General features: G+C 35.7%; 2 protein-coding genes across 3 annotated transcripts; one reads left to right on the top strand and one right to left on the bottom strand.

Moving 5' to 3' along the window:
• The first annotated feature begins 60 nt into the window (after positions 1-60).
• On the top strand, positions 61-5,654 carry Nplp1 (Neuropeptide-like precursor 1). Of its 2 annotated transcripts, XM_088040982.1 has the most exons (5): positions 61-257; positions 3,154-3,601; positions 3,653-4,030; positions 4,433-4,592; positions 5,110-5,654. In XM_088040982.1, the coding sequence occupies exons 1-5, from the start codon at positions 189-191 to the stop codon at positions 5,270-5,272; spliced, it is 1,218 nt and encodes a 405-aa protein (XP_087897108.1). In that variant the 5' UTR covers positions 61-188; the 3' UTR covers positions 5,273-5,654. The 2 variants fall into 2 exon arrangements, with proteins under 2 accessions (XP_087897108.1, XP_087897107.1); XM_088040981.1 differs by having other exon boundaries at positions 3,154-4,030.
• Positions 5,631-17,494, bottom strand: LOC148171459 (protein gooseberry-neuro-like). The gene is made up of 5 exons (XM_088040985.1): positions 17,344-17,494; positions 16,024-16,337; positions 12,287-12,404; positions 6,213-6,406; positions 5,631-6,160 (listed from the first exon to the last, which is right to left on the bottom strand). The coding sequence occupies exons 1-5, from the start codon at positions 17,381-17,383 to the stop codon at positions 5,705-5,707; spliced, it is 1,122 nt and encodes a 373-aa protein (XP_087897111.1). The 5' UTR covers positions 17,384-17,494; the 3' UTR covers positions 5,631-5,704.
• Between the last annotated feature and the right edge of the window lie 4,562 nt (positions 17,495-22,056).

The following is a 22,056-nucleotide window of genomic DNA, read 5'->3' as shown; positions in this document are numbered from 1 at the left end:
GTCCCGGATCCTGCGCGCGGAGCGCCCCAATCTCGCATATCCGCCGCCCCCGCTGTTTTTCCTAACTGTATAAAACAGACGGCGGGCGTCACGACGGTTTGTGAGCGTCCGTCGACGGTTGATACGACGTGTTGCATCTGAAGCAACAGTGTGGATTATATTCTCTCTATTGGCGCCAATTTGAAAGGATGGCTGTTTTCGGTGCGCCGAAATTTTTCTTTGGGACCGGGATTTTGATGTTTGCCTTATTTTTTACGGTAAGCAAAAATTATTATTTATTACCTAGTTTTACAACTTTTAAATAATGTTGATTGCTGCATATTGTTTATCATTAATCATTATTAAAGATTTCCGCACAATTAAAGTGAAAACTTGCAGAAAGTTAAATCAATATACGGAAGAAATGGAACAAAATTTGTTAGCGTAATATCACTGGCTGTGTGCTTTCAGCGGGAAACTCGAGACTTTTCTAATTTTTGATTTGCAATTCTTCCTATTGATCAACATTTTAATAATAATCAAAATCAAGCGCGAATATGTTTCTTTCCATTTAACTTAATGATGCAACGGATATTTTTTTCTTAATTAGACTCTTGAAAATATAATTTACTTCTTCAGTTGACTCATTAAGCAACTTAAAAAGAATGTTTAATTAAATTCTCTTTAACGACTTCTAGTGGTAATTTTCACAGAACATCCTTAAGACTCTTTTAAATTGTTTTTTTTTTGTATAAAAACAAAATTGTGTCTCTCCTTTTTAGTGGCAATAAAAGTGGTGGCGTCCAAGTTTAAACTTCCATTTCATGTTCAGTACAAGCTTTAAGTCTTCGTTAACGAAGCTAAGCTGCTATAGAAATATCTAGGACGGTATTCTTCGACTAATAAGTCTCACGAATTCTCATTGATTGGAATTTTGCCACGCTTCATTGATGCTCAAACAATGTATTAGTGATATCAAAAGAAGACATTAATATCTCTTTCGCCAGCTTACCAAGCGAATTACCCCAATACAATCTGCAGATTTAATCAATTAATGTTTTGACATCATGTCGATACGAATGAAATATGACCAGCTTCTTTATAAATATCCGATATCCACGCTTTTAAAATAAAGCCAGCGACTATAAAGTTATATACGTGTGCTAGTTTTACCAGCGGAGAATAACTCCGAATGTTCTATTTTATTAGAGGTAGAAAGCCGTAATTCCACCCACAAAAGAACAAGAGGATAAAATTGTGTACATTGTGGAAATCAACTGCAGCAAAATAAGGAGCTTTATGAACTAATCGTAGTCATTCGTTGGGTTTCGAAAGCTTCGAGCTTTTATTTGATTTTCATTCGGGCGCTATTTTTAAGCATTGTGTTAATTCTCACTATCACAACACAACAATCTCTAATCAGTTCACTAAATCGTTTAACTTTACCTTTTAGCACTATTGTTACCTCCACAAAATAGATAAAGCAACCTCTTGTTTCTAGATATGAGCTAACTCAATAATATTGGATGCGAGGGCGGTAAAGGCATCACTCTCTGAGCCCCTCACTTTGATCTACAAATTGTAGTAATGCCACTTTTCACTGAGAAAATAAATCCATGTCAGGTAGATTTCCCGCCCTGTCGTGAATTAATGTTTTCAATTAAAACGAAATTAAATTCTCGGAAAAATTTGATTAAATGATTAGATGTCATTGGGGGCGGTGACGGAGGCGATCTTTGTTCTCTCTAATTGAACATTACCCATACTTGAATGGAAGATCACTCCTCAGCTTGACAGCAGCTTCGATTTAATTAGGGCATGTATTGACGAGAATTTCGTTTTATTGGAATAACCTAATAGCTTTACTGTCCATTAAATATCTGACTAATATGTTTGTGAAGGCAGTAATGTTGTGCAGCGTGTGAGTTCTGTTAAATCAATTAAGTTCCGTTTTGAGCTTTGCAGTTGTAAAAGCTTTTCCATGGATTTATTCAATTTAGGAACACTAAAAGCATCAAGCGTGGTTATTTTGTGAGGAATTCATTTAAAAATTAAAACGGTATTGCAAATATTATGCAGGAATAAAATTTAGTCACAGCAGCTGTCAAAATGCAAATTTTCCTGAATTTAAGGTATATTTGGTTGCCTATGATCGAATACCAACGACATCTAAGCGGGTTTGGAATTTGAAATATGTTGGTATTTCTGTCTTCGACTGCAGTGATGCCAATATTAAATCAGTGCTACCAAATCTTACGCAAATTCCACTTAACTCTGTTGAATTTTTTATGTTTGACGCTTTGATTTATCTAAATTTAATTAAAGCTTTCATTTGGGTCTTCGCGCAATATTGCTATCGGCACCGCGAATGTTTCACATGGAATGTGAAGGCAATTAAGTGGCCCCGGGAAATATTTAGGTACTGTTTATAACAATCATAACAGAAACATAATATCAGAGCCGTTCTATTAAACTCAATAATTTAGTAACAGCAAATGATAGCGGAATGACTCAGATAATGGAGCTGTGTGTTAATTTTAGGTTTTAATAAAGAAATAGAATTTTCCAGTTGTTGCTCGGCTTGGATTTTTTTCATGTTGGTTTTTCTGTTGAGAGCAGAGCTACCAACATTTTTTGGTCACGAAATGTTGAGCAAAAGAATGGATGTCCTAATATCTACAAATTGAAAGCTCAAAGACACTTAAAAATTATTACCTAATTACAATTGGAATTTAACGGAAGGATTGGGAATATTAATAATTGATAATAAAACATTTTCCGCTCCACCTACTTTAATATGTTTAATAAAATTACAAGAGCAATTAGGTTTAGACAAGAGAATGTCGTTTTTCGTTTAAAATTGGCTACTTTTATCACCAATAAAAATACTAAAAAATCAATGATTTGCAGTCTCCGATATGCGACTCCCCTTTCCGTGATCGAACGTTTCATTATAACAAATCCATTAGTTCGTTGATTTCATTGAACATTACGCTGCCACTGTTTTTTATTTAAACCAAATTGTCAGTCCATTATGCATCATGTTTATCAGTCATTTACAGTTTTGTTTTTGTTCGGTTTAATTATAAAATCCCAGGAATTGCGTGACAATCAAAGTCATCGCATTTTGTTATTGAAAATTGTTCCAATTACGTCACCACTTCTTGATTGTAGGTAAATTCGGATGAAACATGTGATATAGAAATAGAAAACACTCTCAAAACTCTCCTTACTCCGCAAGAATACCCTTCCATTCAACAGCAGGCTTTGCGAAGAGATCTGTTGCGTCGGTTCCAAGAGATTCTTGATCAAGCCGACGCTGAAGATGAAATGGATGATAAACGTTCCATCAGTTCTCTGGCACAATGGGGTAACTTACCTGGAAAACGGAATTTGGAGGCGTTAGCTCGAGCTGGCTATGTTCGCACTTTACCCCTTCCAGATGAGGAGGATCCTAATAAAAGAAGTTTGGCTACGTTGGCCAAAAATGGACAACTCCCTTCGTTCCAGAATAATGAAAGTAAAAGGGGAATTCAATCATTGGCGCGTAATGGAGAGCTGCACAATCGGAGAGAAGAAATCAAAGAATTGTTGGACGAACTATACACGAAAAGGAATATAGGTAGTCTAGCGCGTAATTTCAATTTTCCGTCTTATGGTAAACGATATTTAGGAAGCTTGATGCGAAACGGAGATTTTCAATATAATGGTAAAAGAAATATTGCTGCGTTGGCTAGAGAAGGAGCAAGATTTGGTAAAAGAAACGCTGCAGCCCTTCTAAGACAAAGTAGCTATTTAAATGGACAAACGCATGATGATAAGACAGCAGATACAGAAGCCGACAGCGAAAAACGAAATATTGCTTCAATCAAAGCCCAATATTCCCCGAAATTCAAACGAGCCACCAGAAATAAGCGAGAAGCCAGTTATTACGACGTCGAAAACGGAGAGTATCCTTCTCCGGTTTACCAGAATCAGAATATGGACGATTATGAGGAACTCTTGAATGAGTTGACGGAGGCTTATCCTACCAGCGACAAACGATTTTTAGGTGAGTTATAAAGAATTTTATTAAGGGAAAATTAATTTCAAGAGCGAAATTTAATTTCGAGGATTATCCTTCGAATATTCTCGGAGATTTTATGATATAAGCTAAATTATGCCGCGAGTCTGAAACAGTGATTACACTGCGAGTTTGGTGGACACGAATTTATTGATTCCGGTATTGTGGATTTAGGATTTTAAGTAAAGACGTGTCGTTTTTTATAGACTTTGGGGGTGGAAAACTGGATTTGCCAGCGGGGGGTTTTTTCAATCGACTAAATGAACTTTATTTACCGTGTGATTTGATGAGAAATGTTGAAATCGATAGCGTTAATGCGTTGATAATGGAATCGTTATCTTTAGTTGTGTACTTTTTTGTGAATGAATATTATCGAAGTGAATTATATAGGCTCGGTTGCCAAAACCGGCTGGTTCAGGCCGACATCACGCTTTCAAGCTCCTGAAAAAAGACACATAGGTGCTTTAGCTCGTTTGGGTTGGTTGCCGACGCTCAGAAATGTTAGAAGATTCAACCGATCTGGTAGATCAACCAGTGTGGAAAGCTGCAGGTTGGAAAGATGGTAGCTGTTGATTAAGGGGGCGTTGAGGGCTTTTTGCAGGATTTTTGGAGATTAGATTAGACCATTGCATACAGCCCAGTTTCAGAATTTTGTTGTTTTTCTAAGGCTTAGTTTTACTCGCTTTAGAATCAAAATTTATGGTTATTATTATTTCGCGATGTGTGCACTCTTGATGGCCGATCAATACTCTTCAAGTGATCGTGTTGACCCTTGTCTATAATCTAATTTAACTGTCAAATTGAGCTTTTGGCTCCAACGCCCCCTCCTTGTAGTTCGATGTTTAGCCTTGCAAGGATTGTGTAGTCGCTCCCCAGGACGAGGAGTTTAATAAACGGGTGTTCCTGCTTGTATAATTCCTCGGACCGAACTTAGTCTGAATGTTAGTCGTAACTTTAATAGAATCAAATTCCGCAAATACTTCCGTTATCACATGGTACATGTTCCATCTTCTTTAGAATTCACATGTGAATTGAATGTTAAGCGACTTATAAAGTTCGTTTTTCAGGGAGACTTCCTCAGATGGGCAAACCGAAGACGACGCCCTCTCCCAAAACGCGCTTTCATTAGAAGATAAGAGATTCTTACTACAACCAGCCGTTGATCAGATTTTATTAAGGAAAATGTTTATGCACCCGCGGACGCACACGTTTCTTTCAGATCTATCCTAGTTTGTTTTCCCCAATTTCAGGTTCGTTACATATCTGGTAACTTTACCATATCCCGTGGATGTGTATCAAATCTTTAGTAAACGGTATTTTTAATAAGTCTCAATCAAGAATATCATCCTCAACTTATCATTAGTGGGTTAGCGTAGTTTAAGGCCAAATGATCATTTTTAGTATTGGATGTTACAAAATTTCATACAGGGCTGGACTAAACATGACAATACTTTGCTGTGTATGACAATAGACTTCTCCTAAAATATATAATGACAATAAATGTACTTGTAGACAATAACGGCCGGATTTTACAACGGCTCTGTCTTCATTCAAGTTAGTGTTAATATGAAATAAATGTGAATTTTAAGCGTCAAATAAACTTTATTGACAATGTTTTTATTTACTTAACCTAAGACTACTCAAATAGAACAATTTTTATCGTCATGTCCAGTAGTTCTTCGTTGGGTGCGGCGCGTATTGTCCTTGTCCGAAAACGTCGCTGTTGAAACTCCCTGAAACATTCTCCTGCACATTCATCCAGTCCCCGGATTTTCCCCACGAATGCCCCATTCCCCCAGAATTTGCCCCAAGAATCCCATCCTTCGTGTCACTTTCTTTCGTCTTGGCAGCTTGGGCCATCTGAGCCTGAGCCAGGGCATAATTGGCATCGAATATTGCCGAATAGTCCGTTCTATTCTCTTGATGACTCGCATTATACGAACTCTGTGGAAACATGTTGTAGTTGGTAAACTGAGCGTTCCTCCAATCGTGTTGTGCGCTTTCCGCCGAATATTGACAAGCCATGTTGGCTAGAGGAAGAGATGCGAAACCCAAAGCCGCCGGGTTTCCGTTGCCTACGTGCTTTCTAAGCCGAGCTCTTCGATTGGAAAACCACACCTGAGACATTGACATTGAGGAAAATCACGTTTTTGAAAAAATGTTATCGTACTTGTATCCGGGCTTCAGTTAATCCGGTCTGTTGGGCTAATTCCTCTCGAGTGTAGACGTCGGGATATTGAGTTCGACTGAAAGCTCTTTCGAGCGCTTCGAGCTGTTCGCCTGAAAATGTTGTTCTTGAGCGGCGTTGTTTTCTTTTTAATGGAATTCCTGGTTCGGATTCGGTGTCGCTGTCGTCCTCACGACCTGTAATTAAAACATCAGAGGTCGTTGCGTGAGTAACCAAATCGCGATAGATTTGGGAAAAGAACTATCACACTTTGCAACATAGTAAGATAATGTTCACCCGTGCATAAATGAACAAAAAACAAAACCAATAAAACCGAGAGTTTAGGAGGAAACCTCACACGCGCAGGTGGCACAAATGCATATTCTACAATTGAAATTCTCAAAATCCATAAACAATTACTTTAAAATAACACCACAAACAATATACATGTCAGGTGTAACAATAACGTCTTGTATCGTATATCCAGCGGCCTCAGATAAACTATTTGAAAACCACGAAACCATATAAATTACGTTTAGTTCCGCCAACCAGTTTTTCATAAAACACTTCAACCGCGTTCTCTACCTTATAAAATACAGAAGCTTTCGCCGAATGTGACTCTGATGAATTATTAATACCGAAAAAATGAGAGGAGAGATTTAAGGGCTTCATTAGTTTTTATCGAAAATACTCAGCGAACGAACTGTGCTTTGGAATAATTTTCAGAGATGAGGGGGTGATTCGACCACTCAACACGAGGGTGTAGTTTACGTTGCATAATATCAACATTTATATGATTCCTCAGGAATTGTGTAATCATAATCATTCACGAGCATGAAACGTGCACTTTTGAAAGGTGATTTACTCATGAATATTTTGATTGCTGTTACTTCATAATTGTTTTACTACCACACGAAGATACTTTGAAGTAAAAAGTGCAACCATATAGTTTGTTGATAACATTTTTTACGTATAAAGATTGTGTGACGGAGCGGAAATTTGTTAGAAGCTCATACACACTTAGAAGAGAGCTTTGGAAAGCTAGATTTTAATCAGATAAATGCGCCACCGGATATTATTTTCAGAGCATCCACAGGAGTCGAGTTTAAAAAATGTTGCAGGAATTGAAATAGGCCGCACCAAATTCTATCGGGTAATTTTAAGTTTTAAAATGTTTGAGGATGTTTAAGATTTTTGAACTGTTGTGGCGCTAACATTTTCTTTTTTTTTATAAAAAAAGTAATTTAAATTTTCAAATTTTTGGAAAAACAGAAAATGGAATAATTCTTTAGCGAAATTTTCGGCTTTTGTCACTACATACTTTGTTTTGAAATGCGAATATTTCGGTAATATTTTGGGAACCACTGAGTGTACCATCATGGTCAATGACTTGGTATATGAAAATGATGTTTTGTCTCTGTCTGATGAACATACGAGTTTTACACCTCTGATGTGATCGATCATCGTGCTAGCGGGATTCGTAATTAAAGAATGTATTGAAGATAAACTGAGCAAACATGCGATTATTATTAGGATATTAATTATTATTCGAGATGGTTTATTTGCCCGCTATTTGCTGATGTCGGTCATAAATCATTCGGCAGTTTAAACACAAAACGCGGACACTAAACAAAAGGGGATTAATTAGAGTCAACCATATTTCGCTACCGGTAATGAGAGCTCATTTGCTCATATACGTGAGTATCTTTTTCTCTCTTCTCGATCCTCCTTAAATTCCAGTCTATTAATTACAGTCTTCCCAATTATTAACAAAGGCGCAGGAATAGCATTCCTGCTGCGTCGGTGCTTATAACACCAACTCGTATCAGGTGAATTATGAAAAATCGCGCAAGTCGTGTTCGTTGTCAACTGCAATAAGTGTTAGGACAAGACAACAAATGGCGAACACACCATAAATCTCACTAGCTCAGAGGGTGGGCTTGTAAAGTGCCGCCGCCAAAGCTGCCGCGGCCCGAGACACGACCTTTCACAATGAACACCATTGTCGGGCGACACCGCCAAAGGGCCGACCTGTAAAACCACACTCTTACAACACATATCGCCCTTCCGGCTCAGCCTAAGGTTGACTTTTTGTCCAATGAATCTAATCCGATTTTTTGACGATTTCGCCACTTCCTTTCTCAAAAAAGGACGAGCTTAAAAAATTCGGTGATATAAAAGGCGGATTTATTGTAGATTGTAGATCGGCATAATGCTTTACCAGCTTATTTTTTTTAATTTCGGCTTCACGGAGTTCGGAAACTATAAAATAGAGTTAAAACTTACATTTCCGGCTACAGAATAGTGCAGTTATTATTTTATTGTAGTTGTGAAGTTCTATTGCAGAATTTGGAATGGATTGACCGGAAATTAAAGATCACCATGTTTCATAGAAGCGCGAGCAACGCTGGGAAAATCGTAAAATAAAATAAGTAACAATTAACATATTTAATTATGGTTAATTACAAGTGCAAATTATTCGGTGGGTTAATGAAATTTACATGACTGTGTATTGTTCCCTTAACTGTACCTCAAGAAAACAGTAATGTTATTAGAAGTAGGAACGGAAATGGCAATAAATTTTTATAAACATTATTTTTCGATAGCTGTAATAATTTTACGACTAATTTCGCAACACGGATAGTAAAATGTATATGTACTAAATAAATTTATTGCTACACAAAATCTTAGTACTGCCAAGAATGTTAAATTAATCATAAAAAGGCAGTTAATTGCTTCAAAGCTTATGTAACTGTTATTGTTCAAATATAGCATTTTTGCTCGTTTCAGCATATTTTAGGAATGAACTCGAATTGTGAAATTAATTACAGTAATAGTCATAAGTTGGAGAAAAAGAAATTGGCATGATGACAAAAACAGTCCACAAAAACGGCACTAAAAATATGAAGCTAATCAATGAAGTCAAACTGAAGGCGGCAAAAGCTTTCAAAGCTGAAGCTTAATATGTTAATGAGACAGATTATTACTGAACACGTGTGATATCTATCTCTTTCTCAATCACAAAACTAAATGTTACCGTCACAGTCCAACCAAAGGCTATACTTTAACCGCCGGTTCATAAGTCGTATAGTCTTTCGTCTCTACAACTGCATATCGTTCATCATTTTTACACCTCTCTACACCCATCTTCATCTCTTTTACACTTCTCGACCACTATTCGTCCTTTTCTATATTGGGAACCGATCACATATCGTATTTCTCAAAGAGGCCGACCATTTAACAATTTTACATTATTGATTTGGTGCCGCAGGTTATAGAGTCACCATTTAAACGCTTGTGTATCGGTTATAAATCCACAATGAATTGAAATATACACCGCGATCGAGATTCGACTGTAATTTTTCCTTCAAAGACGGCGATAATCAAATTACAACAACAAGACCAGTGGGTGGTTGCATTATTTATCTTTTGTATGTTACAAATTGCCGGATTCTATTGATATCCTATTCAAAGTTTTGCAAGCGGCGGCTTGCAAAAAGGAAGTCGGTCCTGCCGCAAAGTGTTGTTCAAACGTCACCCACATGAAATGTTCTGAATACCGGTGAAAGCAGTCAATTGCTTGTAAACATGGCTATTCTTCGGCCATCCACAACTGAGTGCAGAGGGCGCGATGAGGAAGCGCCTTTTCGACCTTCAATCATTGATTTATTCTATTTCCTTTATTGTTCATCTTTCATAAAAAGAAACGCAACTTCCTTGTTATATTATTCCCTACTTTCCACATTAAGCTTAATCTCTCAAAGGGGAAGAGAATTATTGCTTTTTCCAAAGCTAAGGGGATTAGATTAACGTTAAAACATGGAAAAATTGATTTTTTGAATTTGGAATATGAAACATCGCATTCTTATCAGAAAAAGCGCAAGAAACTTTTTATCTGTCGTATACTTATAGCACCAAAAATTCCAAAAAACTATGTAGAATTTACATTAAAAATTGAAAAATTGGCAACAAAAATTAATTGAATTACTTAAAATTAAAATGTGAGAATATGGGGAAATGAGCAATAATTTTTTTTGAGGAGCCTATTAATGATCTGCAGGAATCAAAAGAAATTGTGTTATGGACTTGAAAACTAAAAAAGAAAGTTAAAAAGATGAGAAAATCTTGTGCGCCTATGAAAACTTCAGGATTTAAAAACCTGACAAGAAATTTTTAAAGTCTGAAAGGCCTAAGTTTTTGAATTTGAAATCGAGCACTTGGAAATAAACTGTAATATCCAGAAATTAAAAGGGGGATAAAAATAAAATCAAAATTTAAAACCTAAATGTTGCATGCATTTTGCTTTTTGGGTCTAGCCGTTCACTGCTCAATTTGCCACCAGCGTGGCTACCTTGGTTTTCATTTCATTATTTTTGAATGAAAGAACAAAGTTTTTATACTCTTTTAAAATTCACAGATGACCGCTCGTTCAACCCTCCACACAATTTTTTTACGATGCCGCATTCTTGGCGATCTTGAGCCTCTTTGATCAAAGGAAATGGTTGACAACTAGGAACGCCTTCTGAAACACCTTGACTGTGGTAGACCGCTCGTCGGCTAAATTAGGCCACCCAGTGCCCTGATTCATTCGTTTTCAGGGGTGATTCCCACCCCTGCTAATGAATGAGGGGACGTATTATGGTTGAGTTAGGGTCGCAGTGATTTATTTGGGAAGTGGTCGGCGACTTTCGAAATCTGAAGGAGAAAAAATACGTATAGACGGTTGTCGTGATGAACGAAATTAATTACGGAAATTAGTATTTCGTGTACGTAAACGCGTTCGAGGAGTTCGAGGGGGGTCGGTAAAGAGTTGCCCCCTGGAGGTCGCTGGTTTTATAAGTAAGAGCATTTATCATTTAACCACTCAGATGCACTATATATTTCATCTGTCATTCTGTCTTTTTACCCGATAAATTACCTCTGTTCTTTCCATGTGTGGAGATATGTGGCTGAAATGGACAGAATTCGTGAAATTTATGCGCGGAGTATTGCTCACATGCTTGCAAATAGCGCAATTTATGCACAATATAAATTCCAGGTTGTGCAAAGCAGACCTAAAATAACAAGATTTTTTTTTTGAATCACTCTGTACTTTATCAATTCTCATATAGGTCAGCGAGATAAGGCACGTATCGCTTAAATTGCAGCAAAATATTGTTTATTCCATAGAGTAAATCCCCGAATCTCTTCGGCTTGAAGAGGATATACCTGCCGCTCGGAATTTATTCAGCATTTTACTTCGACCGCCGATGGAGGCGGCTCCAAGAAAATTGTTGTATCATCTCAAAAACAATTAGATCCGACTTAACACCTGATGGAAACAATTAAAAACACCCACTCGATGATATTCCATTTTGGTTCTGAAGACTTTAATGGAAGCGGAATGTGTGGTGCAGGCACGAGCCGCTCGAAGGATACTAATCCTTATATTATAGTCAAGTAAGTGACAATGGCGACTTGTGTGGGCCAGAATACCTGTCTAATTGACCAGCGGGCGGTCCGCGAGATCTTGTGATTAATATGCCATAGACAAAGATGAATGCCGACTCATTAAGTGGGTGTAAGTGCAACAGTTAGGGCCGTTGTGACGCTTCTTGCAATTGCAAACACGTTGGATGTGCGTTTTTTACATCGCGATGTTCACTGGTTCGGATTAAGGACTTGCGGTTTTGAGAAAATGGAGAGTTTTTGCCGGATTCAGATTCGCAGCAGTTATTTTTTGTTTCTCCAAGAGCTTTGTAAAGTTCTAAATACTACGGAGCACCTACGCCTATAAACTTACACGAGTATTGTCTAAAAGCTCCTAACTTAATAATATACCTAAAACAATAAGCAACATTCTTCGTATAGCCCAAGAAATGAATATAATTAAAACGGAATTGAAATAGAGCTCCCTGTTTACTTAGAGACTTTTTAATTACGACATAATTCAAAGGATAAATGGCTTGGATTACACTTTAATCGCGTCGAGACTATAACATCCAAGGGCCTTTGAATTGTTTTTCTTTAACATCATCTCCGTTTGACCCTCCAATCGTAAGATTATCGGCTTTTCCGAAAACAGTTAGTCGACTTACCGCCCAGGATCCCATCGATTGTATAATCCTTTTTCCCGTCAGGATCACCGTCTCGTCGGCCACCACCACGAAGGAGGCGACTAATGGACGAAACACTCGGTGGATCAGTCACTCCATCCTGAAAGAATAAAGTGTGACCTCAATTGTATGAAAATTTAGGACATTGCAGTAAATTTATTCTTCCGGAAACGGTAAAATCAGTAAAAGGACGAAGCGAGAAAAATACGGTTAATGCGAGTGTAGAGGCACAGGTGTTCGGTAATGACCATTCATAGGCAAAATTATACACTTTTGTTGAAAGGCGTATGCAAAACAACAGCGTTCGCCTCGATACGTGACATTAGAATGGAATTCGTTCGCTGGTTTCAAGTGGGAGAATCCTAGTTTAATTGGGGAGCTCAGCGGTTTCTTCAAATTCAAACGAACGGCGAAAGAAAATTGAAAAATTGTGAAACTTTTTTCGCTCAACAATTAACTTAATTCTGTTTCGACGCGTTTCCCTAATGTAATTAAAACAACAACTGTTTCGGAGAATTAAGAAAATTATTTTCTCTTGTGGTTTCACATTGAATTCATTATACCCACGTTCCAGAGGCCTCCAACTTACATTTGCCCAAACTTTCACGAAACGACTTCATTCTCGTAAACACAAATGGCGTGAAATTATCTACTTGTCTCGATTTTCTGGATATTGGACATTTGGCGACACTAGAAAATTTGTTTCCGTCTTGACTGTTTAGAATTCGATTTATTTTTAATTTACTGTCTCCCTGTCTGTCTTTTCAAAATTGTTGCCAATACATCAATCTAGGGCGTGCGAGGTCCTAGAAGAGCAATGAGATGTCAGACGGCGGTAACTGAAAAATTATTATCAGGCATTAAATTTCGTTTTTTGATGTTGTTTATCAGAGCGTCGATGAACATTAGTGTCCTTAATTAAGGCAGTAAAAGTAAACGAGCAAAACGTAAACATCTTGATTGTTCCGATTTTATGTTTTGTAGATGTAAAATGTCCCGTACATCTGAGAATCTCTCCGAATAATTAAATTAAATTAGCACGTATGGGAACAAACACTGATAGCCCCAATTATACGAAAATAAATTGATTCGTGCCAAACATAGAATTCAATTAAATTCAAATTAATTTGAAGCAATTAAATGCAAATTCTCGTATCTATTGTCCATATGTTGTGGTGTTACATTGGCGATGCCAGTCGTGTTGTTCATGTTTCCCCGAGGCTTCTGCTGCAATAATAAGACTTCCACACCACCTCATACATAAAAATGTCGATTATCTTTGCGTTTTATCTTCGCCCTGCGGTTTGATCATTCCTGTCAACATCGGCTGTCATTTTCCATTCGTCGATCGTATCGATCCCGGATTATCTCACTTTGCGATCGATAACATCGTACGGAAGTCGACGTTATCATCCCGATAACAGTACGTCACGTTCGGATTGATCTCGTGTGGCTACCACGAGATAATAGCGATATGTCGGCGTTGGATCAAAGGGCCGGCAGCGTGCCAGAGGACACATCACAATGATAATAGTGGTCCTGACGTAGCGAGCGTGCCGATGTTACCGCCCTCAAATTACCGCCGGGACATCTGGCGATAGCATCTCGCGGACCCACCGGTTCTTGGTTCTTCACTCTTCCTCGGGATCGCGTATGTTGTCGTAAAATGTATCTGCACCGCTTCGGGCCCGATAAACGAACTGCAACGCCTCCTTTTCTTCGAGTTTTTTGCTTGAGACTCGCACCAGAGGCGGAGAACTCGATGACTTCCCAGTGCAGCGAAAGATACAGATATATTATGTATGTTGCACGACAGTAATGGAGCGTGAACGCGGAGATAATTTGGTAGCTTTCAGGGAACTACACCTTTATATGGTTTTTTGCTATCGGTGCAGTATTGTCTATCAAGATTAGCGGAACTTATACTTGTTGGAAATCGAAAATTAACTCCCACAGTGTTTGACGCAAATTAATGAACAAATTTTTGTCTATTTGGCTGCTGGGGAAAATTCCAAAAATTCTTATAGATGTGCAAATTGCCAATAACTAGAATATTTAGGGTGTTTTGGAAATACACTACCAAAAATTAAACACAGTCTTTGCTTCAAAGCCTTAAAGAATCACACTGACTATTTTTTAATTTTTTTCCAACAATAAAAAAAACACTTTTTCTATTTCGCGTTCATAATGAAGATATTTCGATACGCGTTTGAGCGTATTTCGGTATCGTAATGAACCAATCCCGTGCCAATATTTCCAGGAACTTATATTTTTCTTAGGTTTGCAGCAGACAAACCGTCAACCTGCCGTCAACGTTGACAATTTAGATTTTGGTTTTGAATAACCTTGATAAATCAATCAATACACTATTATTTCTTGTCTTGAACATTTTGCAAATGCCAACTACCCTAAAGTTCCCTAGATTTCGAAATCAAGTTTTTTCGTTTAAAATAAGGCGAAATAGAAAAAATAGCGTATGATACTTGTTCATGATGCATTTTGCCGCACTTACTACTTTATGACACTCCTCGCTGCGCTCGTCGTGTCCTAAAAACGTACGTGCGGCAAAATGTTCATTATGAAACGCGTTTCATAATACATATACTATTTTACCACCTAAAACAACAAACTTTGGATTGTTGCTAAGCAATCAAGATTATAATCCTTAATCAAATGGCGAAGTAGAAATTTTGACCAAAGATTCGATTAATTTTATCTTTTACATACAGCATTTTTTGTCAATTGATTCTACTTCTCTTCCGCAATTACCGTGTTTTGTTTGCTAGTGCATTCCAAAAACACTCTGTATATAATTTATGTATAAATATTTAATTTCGATAATAAGAAAAACCAGAATATCTGAAGAAGTTGAGAGCATATGAAAAACTTGAAAAATACTTGAAAGAATAAACTCAAAAATGAAAAATTTCAATATTGGAATATCAACTGAAAACTTGGGAAAATCTGAAAAATGAGAAAGTAAAGAAAAAAATAGACAAGTTTGAAATTTATTGGTATACCTACTATTTGAGGTTTCGAATAAGAAAAAATCTGATTCTGCAAGTTCAAGAAGAATGAAAGTTGATAATCGAAAATCCAAGTAGAAATCTGGGAACCATTACAAAATTTAAGCACATTTGGTGATTTCAATGCTTACTGTTTCAAAAGCTCTAAATCTAAATAAAAGTAAAGAACCGAAAAAATTGCAAATACAAAGATCTCAGCATAAGCTTAAGAACATGCAAAACTTAGATTCTCAAACAGAGAAAACTGAAAACTGAAAACTGATAGATCTTATTGATGAAAATTAATCCTTATAAACACATGACAACTTGGAAGAAGCCAAAAAACTGGAAAGAAAACAGAAAAAACAGAATTCACGTTCATTAGGTAGTTTATTTTATTATCATTAGGAAGTTCGGAAACTTCAATTAAACGACTGAGATTTTATAGCGTCGGAAAACTCTGATATTCCAAGGACTTCACTTTAATGTTTATACTTTTTTAGGTGTCTAGAAGTCTATTTCAAGCTTTTATATGAGCATTGGAATAATATTTGAAATAGAGTGTTTCAAAGAACCTCTTAAATATCTGAATTCAAATCGAGAAATTCAGGCAAATAGTCTATGAGAAACTGAAAATAGTCAAGATAATCTAAAAATTTCTACACAGTTTTGAATAAAAATTGTATCTGTTTTAAAATCTTTAAGAGACAATACCTTAATCAGCCTCTCCCGAATCTCCCACGAAAAAATCGCCGGATTGTCCTTCTTCATCTGCTCGATCCTGAGTTCAACTTCCGGCGTTGCTACTCTTGGTTTTGACCCTCCAATAACCCCAGGTCTGATACTTCCAGTCTCTTGGTATCTATTCAAAATTTTCGAAACACATCCATGTGAAACTCTCAACTGTCTTGAAATAACACACGGTCGAATTCCAGCAGCAGCCATTTCAACGATTTTCAATCTTATATGGTTTGGTAAAGGTCTTCCGTTGATAAAGACTCCTCCAAGTTGGTTAACACGTCCTTGGCCTGTTTTGAAAGAAAACAATTTAGAATTAGTTTATGGTGTGAGTTGAACTGATGTACCGACTAGTGGCAAAATTAACTGCAGGTGAATTAAATTTCTATTAGATTTAATTGGTTTAAGTTTAATAATTGTAAAAGTAATGACTTTTCTGAGGAGAAATATTAACACTATTATCTACTAGTCATGGATAATCTGAGGCCACTGGTTTATTATTTAGCACTGAAGGACTGTATTGCAGGAAAGGTGTGTTTACAAAATATCAGGCATTAGCAGGTCGTAAAAAAATTAAACAAAAGAGTCATAGATTACAATTATTCCAGATAAATTTATATGGAAGTGCGCACGTGTTTTTAAGATGCGCTTGAGTGAGAATTGTAGGAAATTATCTCTAAATTAACATGCGATTCAGCTACGAAGAAATATAGGTATATAACTCGAAATACAGGTACCGGCCATTTTAAAACAACTTGACCAATTAATCATCATAGCTCTAAATAAATTACAAGTAGTTGGTAGGTATGTATATTTCTTACAGGAAGGCATTCATCAAATCCGTTGACAAAAAGTTGCGTCGACATTTGACAGTGATTTTATTAAAACTTTTTTTGTTATAATTTTTGAACAGAATTGGTTGCAAATTGCGGTAAGATGAAGTTCGTAATTGTTCGTTATTATCTAGATTAAAGTCTGTTGAGTGCGTTGAATGAAATTTTACAGATACCTGAGAATAATCAGCGAAAACAGTAGCTTGTTCAAAAGCACAGGAGAGCCTTAATGATAATTTAATCACATTTGCAGGGGTGGGCTTGAGTAATCTGGAAGGCCATATCGAATCCCGACTACTATAATTTGTTGAGATTGCTGATTTTGCCCGCGGCGGCGGTCAGAGTGATAGATGAACAGCTTCGGCCGCCTTTACCTTTATTAATTATGTTATTTTTATGATCATTCCTAATTTCGAAGCATTCCAGGGAAGTTTAATTAAACGTATAGAAATTCCAAACTTACCTTGAAAAGGATAACCACCGAAAATTGGTCTCATATCCATAATTAATAAATGAATTATTAATTCTACATAGTCAGGAAACTTTCATTTTACACATTTTCACCCTAATCCATAGCAAAACTCCCATCCACTAAAACAACACTATACCAACTGCATTATGAGAAATCATTCACATTGTGTACGAGGCGAGAAAAAAATGTTTACCATCTGGTAGTAAAATGAGTTCGTGCACTATTGGTCAAAAAGCTTCATATGTCGCTATTGTAATAACTGGAAATTAGTTTTGATGGTGTAAAGACGTACCATGAAGGGTGCATTTCAACAAAAATGAGCATGAAACCTATTACCAAGCCGAGCAAACCGATTTTATATATGGGAGGGTCTACAAAGCGGCATTGTAAAGCTTGAATGGGAGGTACTTGCAGTGAGTACTGCCTTACAACGACGATATATTGGTCAGGAAAGTATTATGTACATTATTTTTATGCTTATGTTTGAAGGAAAACACGCACGAGAAAATTACCTTCAAAATGGCTACTATGAGAGACTCGCCCTGTACTGTTATTATAAATGAGTATTCATAAAATTCGGAATGTTCGAATTTGTGTGCCGATACTAAATGGGAGAAAAATCGTGAAAGAGGCTTGACTAATTTTTTACCGTGTAAGATGTTGGTCGGTTCTTTTGTGTGCGAAATTTAGGACCACCTGGAATTTTAGGACTGATATTTGAAAATGAAAAAGAGTTTTGCCCTGGAATATTTTATAAAAAAAATTCAATTGACGAATTTTGATATGTCGAACTCGATTTTGTTCAATTCTTTTAATATTTTTATGTAATTTATATGTAATTTGAATTCGACACCTTATTTAGATAGCATAGTTTCTAGAATGAAATTTGGTTATTTTACAGAAATTTTCCTCTTGAAGACCAAAATTTAATGAGATTATGTCGCTGTGGATTTGACCCTTTCATTAATAATAAAAATTGATTAAAATGAAGATTTTACAAGTTTTGATATTCTTTTGACGACTATTTTGTAACAAGAAGCAAAAGTTACACTTTTTCATCGCTAGACGATCAAGGCCAAAAAGAAGGCGAGGACAAAAAGCACTTTTTGGCCGTGATACACACAAGATTTTTTAGGCGACATCAGTAAATTTACAGGTTAATTAATATTTATTTATTATTTATTGATCTAATCATTTATAACAACTAAATAATAAAAACTAAATACCTTTCAGAAGAGCTTATATTTTCTTTATTTACATTTGTAGTTTCGGCATGTGTAGCTTTACAATTTGTATGAATTAGGTTTGATGTGCTTTTCGATGTTGTTGCAGCAGCACTGCTAAACATGTTTATTTGCAATAATTTAACACGTCTTTATTGCATTTTACAACAGTTTGTAGATTTGATTTTATCCATATAATTATAACATTAGAGGTAATGAAGGTATCTTTATGTAATTTAAAAATAAATAACCATAGATGGTGTAACCTTAGTACGGACAAAAATGAAAGAAAAGGTCGCCTATAAATGTAATTTTGGTAGTTTTAATGTTACAATAATAAATTTTGGCAAATTTACAACATTTGACATAATTACCTATTACAATCGTGTCCAATTACAAACTTCTAGAGCGAAAGAGACAAATTGTAAAAGTTTTCATTTAAATATTCACCCCATCGTCATAGTAAAATGGAGAATGTGATTAAACCCAAAAAAGATTTTTTTTATTGGTTTTAATTTATCTTATCAAATAGTTTTTATAACAGAAAACGCAAAAGAACCAAGTTGATCTTAACTTTTCATTCTTGGCTAAAAGGAGGTTGTTTATTGGATACACTTCTAAGCTAATTCCGCCCAAGAATTCATGACACTAAACTCTAGGTTTTTAATTAATTTGAATAAACAAACTGTTTTTAACATTTGGGGTTGAATTTATTTGAATTTATTTTCACATTCTCTCCATTCTAAATAGATCTAAAGAATGTTTGTATATGTAGTAGGCCTTTTGAAATTTTAAATTATTGTTAGAGTCTATTAATCGGTTGTGTCAAGACTATGGACGCGTCGGATTGTGTTGAAATTTTAGATTTTATACAATTACTTCTTGAATTATTTTTGTTTTTGAAATAGTTTTACTTTTCTAAACCTTTTTTAAATTAATAAATGCTCGATTTTGTATCGTGCAATTAAATTAAAAAATTTAATAAATCGCTTGTACCTAATACTAATAAGTTAAGTTTTGTTTTTGGGGGTTTTCATAAAATCAAAATTTCCAATCATCAAAATGACAAAAACTAAATAAGTTTTATCGTGCGATCAAAAAAAAGTCATATTCAGTTGGTTATGAAATTTCAAGTCATGTTTTGATTGAAAAAACAATCTTTGGTTTTTGTCAAGTAATTTGACGTTGTTCTCTTATAAAAAAGTAATCACAACCCGTACTCTTGCTTTCGATTTTTTGCATTTAAATGCAGTTTTCATCTAATACTAATAACATAAAAATTAGCAGCTGTCAAAGTGGCGATTAAGGACACGCTGTAAAATTCCAAAGGTAACTGAGGATGAATTTTTATTTGATCTCTTGATACTTAAAGACAGATGTCGTCATTAAATTGGTTTAAGTCTATTTTTATTTTTTTTTAACAGAGGTTGAGGAATTTTTATTTTTCGCATATTTGTCGTAAAATCTGAAAGTTGAAAATTTGGGGAGTGAAGATAAACTGTTTCTTAACTCTGAAATAATAGATAACCACAACAGAATGAAATCCCAAACTTTTTTGTTTTCCTTTTAACAAAATGGAAAACGCATTTTATCTAAAAATGGACTTTACAACTTATCAACTTCAAGCCGACGATGTCTTTTTATTTTTAAATTCTTCAGATGATCTAGAATCCCCAATAACGTTTCAAATTCTCATTTGAATTCGTGATATTTTGCAAATGTATCTGATAATGATGAATTAATAATTAATGTTTCCTTTAGATTCTTTGAAAGCTTTTGTGAATCCCACGACTTTTTAAAAATTCTACATTACTTAAATTTTATAAAAGTAATTTTATAGAAGGTATCTGGATTTGAATTAAATTTATTTGGGTTTGTATGCATTCCCTAAATTCATAATTACCTGTATGTTTAGGTTGTTATAATACGGTAGTTATAAAGTAACTGAATTCTTAAGAATGCCAGTAATATTTAAGTAATGAAATAGTTTAGATTCTTTTTTTTCCGCTTTACATCAGTTTTTGTTCTCAAAGCTTGAACTTTTGAATGTAAAAAATAAGACTCCGTTATAACCACAATTTTTTCTTAATATTAGCATCCAGTACCTACAAAGTCAAAGCGAAAGTTGAACGTGGTCGAACATAATAAAACCCAATAAATGCTGAGAGTTTGAGACCAAAAGAGCCGCTTTAGCTCGCGGCGGACATTAATGTGTCGATGGGTATAAACCCCTTGTGCTTTAGAAGCCCTCAGGTCTCGCAACATATGTCAGGTTGTGACCCCATTAGATCAGATCTTGGGAATTGTTTTCTGAATTTCAATATGAAGAGGTGAACATTTCTACATAGTAATATCGACGAGTCAGTGAAAAAATCTTCAGTTCGAATAGACTTGTTTAAAATATCTCGTCGCCGCCTCTGTCTTCTCGCAAATCGCAACAAAATAATAAACAAAATTATGTTATTTATATGACGACATGATTTTCAATATATTTAACAGTATAGTGGTCGCATTATGGCTATTGTTGTAAGCCGCCAGAATGAGTTAAACACGCATTCAGAAAGCGCACAATGAACCGGTAAAGAGAATACCGCCCTGGAAGCACAGGACAGTACATCACAATTTTCAAAGCTTACCAGTGATAGAGAGTGCCATAAAAAGTTCTTTAAAGAAAATAAAGTGACGGTTGGGCGTAAACAACGATCAGATAAACCACTTTTTGATTTGTTTGGTAGATTATGAAGGTGTGAACTGAAAATTTCCCCGTACTCCGGACCTGACTCAACATAGTCTTGCTTAATTGGTTTGAGAAGTGGTTGAAACATTGAAGAGGGGTTGGACAGTGCAATTTATAATCGGTTAATTATGAGACCTTGCTCAACATTGTGATATTAGGAGGATGTATGAAGATAAATGAGACACTTGACAATGAGGACAATGAGGAAAATTTCTACGACGAATGAATGTAATTTCAAAGAGACAATTACTCAGCTTGATAGAAGAAAAAGAAATAAATATTAGAATTGTAAATTTGCTTTTATTTCAAGATTGATGACAGTATGATCTCAAAAAATATTTCTGTTATTCTTTCGCAGTGTTGATTTACAGGTACCGAGGCCCGCTATAAAAAAAAACCTCTGAAATGTGCTTACAACACCTAGTCACATTGTGACTTAACGAACATCAGATATCCATCTCAATCAATCATTTATTGATTCCATTGGCGGTAAATCTTCAGATAATATTCGACCTACAGCGACGTTGTCATGGGTTCGAAACGCATACAACACTTTTCGTATCATCCATCAATGTGTGCTTTTTTCGCAAAGCAGATTATGATGTCGAAAGAATCGTTAACAGTGTCAAAAGTTAATCTACAATGTTTCTTATTGTGCGATTTAATAAATCAATTTGTCTTCGCCATTTCCCGGAAACCGACATTCCGATTAGTCTCCGGTGGTACGAAGGTATGTACGAATTT

This window comes from Gnatocerus cornutus, chromosome 7, assembly GCF_029298725.1.
Source record: "Gnatocerus cornutus isolate USDA-ARS CGAHR chromosome 7, icGnaCorn1.1, whole genome shotgun sequence".
Classification (NCBI taxonomy): Eukaryota; Metazoa; Arthropoda; class Insecta; order Coleoptera; family Tenebrionidae; genus Gnatocerus; species Gnatocerus cornutus.
The sequence above is the reverse complement of the archived record's forward strand: the minus strand, read 5'-3'. Positions and strand labels throughout refer to the sequence as shown.

Excerpts from the sequence above, each read along its gene's own strand:
- LOC148171459 (XM_088040985.1), bottom strand. The coding sequence starts at position 17,383 with ATGGATATGAGACCAATTTTCGGTGGTTATCCTTTTCAAG. Across the intron at positions 16,338-17,343 it reads CGGTGGTTATCCTTTTCAAG|GCCAAGGACGTGTTAACCAA; the intron begins GTAAGTTTGGAA and ends CTTTCAAAACAG. Across the intron at positions 12,405-16,023 it reads TTCGGGAGAGGCTGATTAAG|GATGGAGTGACTGATCCACC; the intron begins GTATTGTCTCTT and ends TTATTCTTTCAG.
- Nplp1 (XM_088040981.1), top strand. The coding sequence starts at position 189 with ATGGCTGTTTTCGGTGCGCCGAAATTTTTCTTTGGGACCGGGATTTTG. Across the intron at positions 258-3,153 it reads TGTTTGCCTTATTTTTTACG|GTAAATTCGGATGAAACATG; the intron begins GTAAGCAAAAAT and ends TCTTGATTGTAG. Across the intron at positions 4,593-5,109 it reads ACCAGTGTGGAAAGCTGCAG|GGAGACTTCCTCAGATGGGC; the intron begins GTTGGAAAGATG and ends TTCGTTTTTCAG.